The sequence below is a fragment of the Engraulis encrasicolus genome, chromosome 10, assembly GCF_034702125.1.
Source record: "Engraulis encrasicolus isolate BLACKSEA-1 chromosome 10, IST_EnEncr_1.0, whole genome shotgun sequence".
Lineage (NCBI taxonomy): Eukaryota > Metazoa > Chordata > Actinopteri > Clupeiformes > Engraulidae > Engraulis > Engraulis encrasicolus.
The window spans coordinates 53665575-53675356 of record NC_085866.1 but is presented as its reverse complement, the minus strand read 5'-3'; the positions used below and the strand labels follow the sequence as shown (position 1 = coordinate 53675356).

General features: G+C 42.9%; 1 protein-coding gene and 3 non-coding genes across 4 annotated transcripts; all 4 read right to left on the bottom strand.

Moving 5' to 3' along the window:
• Positions 1-114: 114 nt before the first annotated feature.
• Positions 115-4602, bottom strand: rpl10 (ribosomal protein L10). The gene is made up of 6 exons (XM_063209345.1): positions 4487-4602; positions 3444-3502; positions 3017-3124; positions 2576-2714; positions 885-1047; positions 115-336 (listed from the first exon to the last, which is right to left on the bottom strand). The coding sequence occupies exons 1-6, from the start codon at positions 4507-4509 to the stop codon at positions 181-183; spliced, it is 648 nt and encodes a 215-aa protein (XP_063065415.1). The 5' UTR covers positions 4510-4602; the 3' UTR covers positions 115-180.
• On the bottom strand, positions 441-575 carry LOC134457683 (small nucleolar RNA SNORA70). Its single transcript, XR_010036478.1, has one exon. It is a non-coding gene; the product is annotated as a small nucleolar RNA SNORA70 (small nucleolar RNA).
• LOC134457682 (small nucleolar RNA SNORA70) lies at positions 1747-1880 on the bottom strand. The gene has a single exon (XR_010036477.1). It is a non-coding gene; the product is annotated as a small nucleolar RNA SNORA70 (small nucleolar RNA).
• On the bottom strand, positions 3274-3407 carry LOC134457680 (small nucleolar RNA SNORA70). Its single transcript, XR_010036476.1, has one exon. It is a non-coding gene; the product is annotated as a small nucleolar RNA SNORA70 (small nucleolar RNA).
• Positions 4603-9782: the final 5180 nt, after the last annotated feature.

Here is a 9782-nt window from a genome sequence, read left to right as displayed (position 1 = left end):
CACTAAGGGAAGAACATGACATTGCTGCAACGCATGTTACCCTCCAGTCGCCATACTGCATGTACAGCAGAAGTACAGCTTAATACAAACAGAAAACCAGGCAGACAATGGTAATCAAATGTGTACTTTTTTTATTGGCTATGCTTAGCCGCAGCTCAAACGCAGACAGGGGCATCCTTTTTACACCTTGTGAATAGCCTTCCACCTGGTCAGGGGACCGTGGCTGGGGATGTACTTGACACCGCAGCCATCAGGAATCAGGCGCTTCTCTGCCAGCATGTCATCAAAGTCCTCTACGTTGAACTTGGTGAAGCCGTACTTCTTGGACATGTGGATCTAAGCAGGTAGAAAGACAAATTGCACAATAGCATGAGCCTCCAGAGTCATTTTTCCAATCAACGATTAAGCATGTTAACACACAAAGGAGGGGGATTTTTTAAACATGTCTCAATGGTCCCTTTCAAGGCTTGACACTGCCCAGCCAAGCGCATACACAAACCAAAGACTTGCTGTATGCAGCCTTTGCACACCAGAAAAGGACAGGAACCAGGACTGGTCGGCTTAATAAGCTGCAAGTCGCATCATAATCCCCATGTACTTCCCTCATCCCTCTTCGAAGTCATCAAATTAATGAGTTATGTTAGCCTGATAATCATCGACTTTCAAATCTCTTCGAGACTTGGTCTGACCAAGAGCATAACAATTAACATTTCCCAAACGGCCTCCCTTGGTTTGCTAATGATTGTTTGCTTCCCAACGAAGTGGGAGGCGTTCCCGATTTTGCAAGAACTCAGAAAGTAGGTTGCATTGCTCTTGACCTGACTGGTAGCAACGCTGAAGCTGTTGCATCACCAGGAGGGCACGACCTGGCTTGAGTTATGTACCTTCTGGCGTCCGGGGAACTTGAACTTGGCTCTCCTGAGAGCCTCGATGATGTGCTCCTTGTTTGAGGCCTTGGTGCGCACGGACATGATCACCTGGCCAATGTTCACGCGGGCCACGGTGCCCTGGGGCTTTCCGAAGGCACCACGCATACCTGTCTGGAGCCTGGAGAGAAAAAGCAATGAAGAATACAAGTCAATATTAATCAGTCACACTTCAAGTAGGCAGACAAGTGTCTCCTGCATCTTTAGTATTGATAAAATGCCTTAAAACCTGAACGAGACTGATATTACGCATTTAGACCCTAGAGGTATTTAGTCCTAAGTAGTGTTGCAATTATTTTGAGCAACAAACTTCTATTGTACTGCCAATTATCCACAAATGCAAATGGCAAAATACAGTGATGATATTGAGTAAAAGAATAGATGGGTTGTGGTCAAGTTACAAAGATCACGCAAAGTTAGATATTTGGCTTTTGTACTATGAAAGTGAATCACTGTTAAGTAACAGCTACCGAAGCTTGGAAGATGAGGACTAGCGCATGGCTGATTTAGATAACTCCTCATTTCACCTGAAAGCCAAATATCTGTAGCCTAGTGAACCAGCGCCACCCGCTGGACTGCAACATTTTTTGCCTACGGGTGGGTCTGGCCTCGCAAAATGATTCAATGAAGCCAGAATGCCATGAATCTGGCAAACCAATTACAACGTAAAGATGTGTTTTGAATCAAAGTGGGCAGGGTTTTGAGGGAAGCTTGTTCTCATCAACAATCTTCGGATGTATTATGTATCGAGGCCAGACTAAATTAGACATCCACATTTAGTCTGGTTCATCAGGCTAAAATATCTGTAATTTTGTTTAAGTATTGTCTCAGTGGTCCCTTTCACGGTCTAGCACTGCACAGCTAGACACATACACAAACCAGAGAGTTGCTGTCTGCAGCCCTTGCACACCAGGACAGTACATCAACTAGGCTGGTCGGCTTAATAAGCTGCAGAGCACAAGCACTAGCTTTGTGCACAAAGCTTGTGTACGTACAAAAAAAACCCAGTGGAAGTCTTGTGTTAACATTCAGATGTACAAAAACTGACATATGAAGTGCATGAGCACAGAATTTCACATTACATGAGCTGTACAATAAGAACATGCGTAAGCACAGGTTGATGCATCTTCATTTTCAAGATGGAATAGGAAATCCACAAAAGTCTTAGTACACGAGACCCCTGGTGGCTAAGTAAGTTCCATATCCCATAGTTTTTTTCCATAGGCTCTGTCCCTGGCATGACAAGGACTAGACACTACAGGATGTTAAGTAGTCAGGGCAATATTCTACAAAAAATATTTTGGGACACAGAGCCAAGATTGACATCCAAGTGATCAGTGGGGTTCTCGGTGTTGGTGCACGGCCTTTCCAATACCATCACTTGCAATGACAGTCTTAAGGAAGTAAAATGCCACAAGTTTCAAATCCCATGGTAAAACAGATCTTTGGCTGCCATGACAGTCAAACAGTTACGTTCACTTCCTGCTTTGCGACAACCACCCCAGTTTCATCATTAAAGCACATGCTTGAAACCTGTTCTGGCCTTGCCCTCAGTTAAAGAAAACCAGAAGACTACTACAAGTAAGTGTACAATGGTGTGGAACCAATTGTGCGACATACAGACATCTCCAACACGTCAAAGAACTTACCTATCGGCTCCGGCACAGGACAACATTTTGTTGATGCGGATGACATGGAATGGATGCAGGCGCATACGGATGTGGAAACCATCCTTGCCGCAAGTCTTCACCATGTACTTGTTAGCACAGATACGGGCAGCCTCCAGAGCTACAAACACAACACATGTGTTAGTTTCTTTTTCATGACCACTTTGAAATATCAGCAACATCCACCAAAGCTCTGTGTTAATACATACCCCACCTCTACTCAAAATAGACACTTCACAAGTTCAAGGAAGCATAAGCCTTCCACACAGAGTACAATATGTACTGAATGGCCAATAGTGCTGGATTTTGGTGCGGAGCAGAAGCCAAGTAAAAGCGCTGAACTTTTTCTAACTTTTTTTTATTATTATTTCAGCTAGGAGAAAAGGCCTTAAATCCATGTGTCCATTCCATGCGTGACCTCACCTTCTGAGGACAGCTGCTCGTATTCATCGGACACCATGTGACCACACAGGGGGAACTCATCCACCTTAGCCTTCTTACGACCCAAGTCGAAGATCCTGATCTTGGGATCTGTTTAACGAGAAGCAGTGAAATGGAAATCATGAAGAGGGTTATTCACTGGACATTAAGTAGAAATATTTAGTCAAGTTACAAAGATTCACATACAAAATACAAAAAAAGCCAAATATCTATTTGGTGAACAGTGTATACATGTGAAGTATTGTCTCAGTGGTCCCTTTCACGGTCTAGCACTGCACAGCTAGACACATACACAAACCAGAGAGTTGCTGTCTGCAGCCCTTGCACACCAGGACAGTACATCAACTAGGCTGGTCGGCTTAATAAGCTGCAGAACACAAAGTAACAAGGTGGACAGGGAAAAACTTACCAGGCACACCCCTACAGAAACGGGACTTGGGGTAGGGCTTGTTTTTGCAGTATCTGTAGCTGTGGAAGGAAGACAGAGTCATCAAAACCCCTAGATCAGTGCTTCTCAAACATCAGGTCAACACAGGCTCATTTACACTTCAAGCTTCTGTTTAGTTAATGTTGCAAAGGAATAAAGATTACAAGCTTGACTTAGGAAACAGATTACATTCATAGAAACCCACTTTTGGATCACACTGAGCACCACCACTCTAGAAAAGTTAATCGAACACCACATTTAGTCCTCAAGAGGGTGGACATCTTCTAACAGCGAAGAAAAAAGGTCTATGAGAAGTGATTTCTCAAACCTTTCAATACATTCAAGGGCCATGCACTCAGATGCCCCCCACAGAACGCAACAACCAACCACTCAACTAACACCAACATTTCGACAGTCTGAATGTCAGACCAATGCTCATAAGGTTTTTGATAAAGCACAGGCGTTGACTAATAAAAAGTAAAGCTTGAAGTAAAGCTAAAAAAAAATTATTAAAAAAATAAAAAACCGTTCCAATGTACCGTACATGTTGCAATCTAACCATTCGATGTGACAAATCTACCAGCCAGGCCCTATAGTTAACTACACAACACTAATGCAATAACATTGGCATCGACAAACACCACAACGACTAATTACTACGGCATCACTATATAAAACACCCTCCATTATGTTTAGAAAGCTGTAAACCACCAACTAGTCCAGTCATCATGACACCTCCCGGTAGAACACAGGCCGCTAGCGAACATGCTAACTTACTATGTGGCCTGCTATTTTGCGGAAGATGCGGTCCCGGCTATGTTGACTAAATCAAATATTGTGCAGAAACACTGACGAACGTTATGAATATGACTCCACAAAGCAAACAGAAATCGCAGTCATGTTACTTAAATTATGAAGAACACTGTTCTCAATTATCCACAGGCTACTCCACATGGTCCGATAGAAGACCCTGCCATTTTCCTTCGCATCTAGTGGGGAAACTTGAAAGCAAAAATGTAACTCACCATCGGGCTGGCCGGCGACCCATGGTTGCGGTCTGCAAAGAACAAACGATAAATGTAAATATTGGCAGGAAAAATAGCGCCAGAAATGTCTTAAAAGTTATATTATTCGATATTTTCCCCAAGAGCGATCATCCCCGCCGTCTTACCACGCACTCACCTAATGGAGGAAAGGAAGTTGAAAGGACTTCCGCTGCGTCATATTATGAACGATAGCGTAAGAGGCGAAAGGTCAACATTGCATCAAATCTGCTTAAAATCCGTCAAAACCATGCATGATGCAGCCATAAAAAATATACCACACAATTGTGTGTTTTATACTATGTAATTGTGCTGATGGGTTTCATTAATTTTTAATACTTACTTTCTTAAACAAAACAAACGTTTTGGCACACTATTTTAAAACCGGAAGTGTCCTGGGAGCTGTAGTTTTTTGTTGGTTTATTTGTTAAAGTTGTGTAGACCTCCTTGTTAAAGTCATACTAGTCAACACTTAAAAATTGTCTTCCTGCATCATTCTTTATTTTATACAAGCTTGGATGTCACACGTAAGAAAACACATTAATAATAGGCCTACATTGCAACAGACATACAACTCTAGTTTGTATAACACTGCTAACATTTGTGGAGGGGGTGATTTATTGTTCAATGGAATCAATATGGAATACACATTAAATTGTGCAATGCGCATTTGAAGTAACGTTTGGCGTTGATCATGTTGTATCCACAGTACAAAACTTGGTAAAAAGGGACAAGAACAAGTCGTTTTCATGATAGCCCACTAGATGGCGACAAAGACCAGGCCTAAAACATAAAGGCCTAAAACTATTCTGCTCCCATCACCCCTTAACCTTATGATCTCATGTCCCTAAGCTTTGGGTAATGCAGAACAAATGTTTTAATGCAGAGCAGACACTGGGTTACAGTGACTCACCAGGTTTTTGTTTCACCTTAAAGATTTTGACCAATCCTTGCTGAGGGAAATAATACAAGTCAATGTACAATTATCTTCACCTAATTTCATTATGTTTCATGTTACAGAGTGAAAAGCTAAAACGAGAAATGTTTTAGCTATTTGCTCAGTTTCTACCAATGGGGTCTGAACGAACTTCTTAAATGTTAAACCACCGCTCTCTAGCTGAGGTCAATACAGCCACCATTCCACAATTTCCTCTCATGACACTCCCTGTTACCACTCCAAGGAATGGGACAACACTAACACAGTGTGCATATAATCCGTCTTAATGGGCAACAATATCTGGTTGATCCAAACAATAATAAACTATCTCAACTATTTGCAGCATCTCATTTAGCGTTCCAGGCCCTATGCTAATACCCTTACATGGGTGTGTGTGGTCACAGCTTCTTCAGACGTCCATTTTTTTATTATGTAATTTACTGCATGGGAACAGCTGATAAATGCACATAAACCCCTTTAAGGCCATTTGGAGCCACCGAGTTGCAGGCCAGACAAAACAGTTGCATAATGTCGCAGACAGAAAATTGCAGTGCACAGGGGCATGCAAATTAACTACTGCTAGTTGTTGCATGCATGCGGAGAGAAACATTTCTTAAATGTTCGTTGAGTCAAGCCACTGTTGCAAGGCCTTTACACCATCATGTGTTATCCAAGAGGCAAGACATTTGGTATTTGTTCAGATATACAATCAACTGGTAATTTCAGAGCTTTTTTTCATGTTTCTGTAACTCATCTGTTTTGGCCAATAACCCAGCAAGATAATCAGTCTAATGTGTAACAGACATTACTGTGTGACAGAAATGGCAGTGGGGGCATACAAATGAATTGCTGCAAGTTGTTGCATGCAGAGAGAAACATTTCTCAAAAGTCAAATGCAAGACAGTTGAAACATCCCTGCTGTATGTAGCCTATTTCATGTGTTTTTTCAGTCACACAAGTCAACACATTATTTCAGAGCACAACTCTTGGGTTATTTCTGCAACTCATCTGTGGTCTGTGTAGTCATGGGAGATAATCGGTCGACGAAGAAAGGATCCAGATTTAGCTGAGATAAATCTTTGGACTCATACTCCAGGGTCGCCTGCTATCACCGATCTCCTTCTTGATATATCCAACCGTTTAGAGGCCTCAGGTGATTATATGAAGCAAATGTTTAGGCATTCCTCCTATCTTTATTTTGGCGAAAGAGAAACTCTTGGAGATATATGAGAGACTAAACACTCCATGTTGAAGGACTTTGGACAGCCGTTATTGCATGACCTCACTGGAGTTCTGTATCTCGTTTTCCCTCAAGATTACCGCTCTGTGAATGTAGGTTATTGCAAAATTCTTGTTAATGCATGTTTGGAGTCAGTCAGCCAAAGTAAATTCTCATACCAAGTTTCACACAGAGAGAGCCTTCAAATAAGACAATGTGGTTAAGTCCACTGTACCACACCTCTCAATTTCTCTCTAGTGCTCCTCAGCCTGAGACACATTGTAGTGAGTACACTGCTGTTTGCTTATTGTCACTGTATACAGGCCTGTCCCAACCAGGCAAACAAACTAGGCAATTGCCTAGGGCCCGCAGCTGAAAGGGGTCCCCTGGTAATGACTGGTTATGTGCTTGTACTAAAATCACAGTAATGACAACTTTTCGAGTGTGGCACAAACCTTCCTAAACTCAATGATCGAAAAGTGCAATGATACAGCTGTCGAAATCTTGCTGGAGCCCATACACAATAGTTGGAAGAGGAAAAAGGGGCCCAGAGTCACTCTTTACCCAGGGCCCCCAAATCCCTTGAAACGGCTCTGGCTGTATGAGATTTGTGCATGACATTCCGAGATGAAAGTGCTCTCACAATGCACTGAGCAACGCATGTCAAACCCGCAAGTGATGCTATATGTGGGCGGTGGAGTGGTCATCACACCCTCTTCTCCCCCGAGTTTCAGTTCCTGTCACAGCGCAGGGTGTAACACCACACCCAGTGTCGAGCCCTATGGTACAGCACATTCTGATATGACTAATTTGGTGTAGCCTAATGTCACTAAGCCAAGGCATTTTGTTGATTGTTGATTGATCACACAAGTGATATTTCATGGATGGATGGAGAGGAGGAGAGAGAGAGAGAGAGAGAGAGAGAGAGAGAGAGAGAGAGAGAGAGAGAGAGAGAGAGAGAGAGAGAGAGAGAGAGAGAGAGAGAGAGAGTGAGAGGGAAAGTGAAAGAAGGGAAAGTGAGTGTGTTTGGTGTGGTGATGGCGAGCGGGCATCAAGCCTGTGTGTGTGTGTGTGTGTGTGTGTGTGTGTGTGTGTGTGTGTGTGTGTGTGTGTGTGTGTGTGTGTGTGTGTGTGTGTGTGTGTGTGTGTGTGTGTGTGTGTGTGTGTGTGTGTGTGTGTGTGTGTGTGTGTGTGTGTGTGTGTGTGTGTGTGTGTGTGTGTGCACACATGTGTGTGAGTGTGCACGTGCATGTGCGCATGCGTAGTGTGCCTGTCTGAGAAACAAATTAGGCCTAAAGGATTGAAAAACAACAGAAGGTTCAAGGTTCAACATCCAAGGTTTTTTTTTATTTTAAGATTTCCCTTTACAAGAGGAAACCTAACGACTGAGTGTGACCATGACAAACAGTTCCGTCAGCACTGATAAGAAGAGACCAAGAGACATGACAGGAGTTCAAATATAGATAAAACTGAATTTTGTAAACATTATGAAAGCAATGAACCCCAACTAATAATGGAATATGAAGCAGACAACATTAGGCTCTTTTCCACTGACGGTTTTCTGGTAGGCCTACAGCTCGACACAGCGTGACTCGGCCGCCACTTTTTGCGATTTCAACACACGACACAGCTCAATCGTAAAGCAAAAAGTGGCGGCCGAGTCGTGCTGTGTCGAGCTACCTGTGTCGGGCCTACCAGAAAAGCGGCATTGGAAAAGAGCCTAATGTGAGCAGGCAAACATATGTAAATATGGCGTGCAATGTACGTTAGGCCTATAGTTTTTGTGTATTTGTGTACTCATGTATGCTGCTGGCTCCCTTAATTTCCTTTGAGAGTAGTTCATACTCTCTGCGCTCTCTCTAAACAGGAGAGAGCTGGCTGTAAAAGCCAATGGAAGCTAGCAGGAATGAAAGCTCCAAGGCTGGACAGGGACCACAAATATGGCCCGGGCATTTTTATAGTCGACCAGTTTTTGTGCTATTATAAATTATTAGTTTTTAATTATAATTGGATCAGTTCACCGTCAATATCAAAGTTTGACCAATGGGTCACCACATCTACTTACATGGTGGGCTAGTCTCAGCCACTGGGAAAGTGCCCTGTATGCCAGATGACCAGTCCAGCCCTGGCTCGCTCTGCAGTGCCTACCGCTGCCCACATGGCTTCCTGTCCTGCCACCACCACGATGCCTCATCAGCCACTTCATCTAAACATCTCCTAGCAACCCAGAACACAAACAAGGTGCCCTAATCTGATCCTGCAGCTACCAATCCGTGACCACTGGCCGTGAAAATACCATTGTCAGGGGAGCTGGTATAATCTAGATAACCACACATCATTTTCAAAATAATGTTTTGGTTTTAAAACGGTAGTAAGACACATTGTGCACCAGCAAAGTTGATATATTGTATGGACATGTTGCCGAGAACAGTCTATGAATGTATCATTATTTTTTCAAGGCCTAATCACTTGGTCAAACGGTGGATTGGAATGACTCACTCCGTGTGAGCAAAGTTAATATACAGTCACGATATGTTGCGGAGAACAGTCTTGAGAAATATTTAATTATTTCTAGGGCTAATGGTGTGAAAAATTGGGTCAGAAGTCATTGTTTGTGTACTCAAGAAAGAAAAATGAAGAATAAGAAAGTGATAGGGAGAACCGATACAATGTTTTGCAATTCCACCCTCAAGGGATCTGATGACTTGGCATGTAGGGCCAAAACAGAGGCTTTCGACAGGAAATGGAAGTGCTGCTGTTGCCATGGACACTAATGCCAGCTTGGCAAATAAACGGCCATCAAAAATTCCCCAATTATGACATAGCCTGTACATCTGCTGCGTTCATCAAAAATACCATTCATTGTTTAGCTCACAGTGTCTTAGCATTAGTAGTAGTAGTAGTAGGATAGTGGTCCTCCTTCCCAACACACCATCCTGTATTGATCAAAACTAAAGCTCACTGTGTGACCAGTATTGAGAAGTGGTAGGCTATTGGTAGGCCTACGGTTGTCATGTTATTCGGAGTGATAGGCTACCTCCATTATTATTAGTAACTTAAATGGTCCCTCCTGAATTTCTCTTTGGGATAAGGAATGTCATGGTAACTGATATAGGGTGACA

Excerpts from the sequence above, each read along its gene's own strand:
- rpl10 (XM_063209345.1), bottom strand. The coding sequence starts at position 4,509 with ATGGGTCGCCGGCCAGCCCGATG. Across the intron at positions 2,715-3,016 it reads CGAGCAGCTGTCCTCAGAAG|CTCTGGAGGCTGCCCGTATC; the intron begins GTGAGGTCACGC and ends TTGTGTTTGTAG. Across the intron at positions 337-884 it reads AGTTCCCCGGACGCCAGAAG|ATCCACATGTCCAAGAAGTA; the intron begins GTACATAACTCA and ends CTACCTGCTTAG.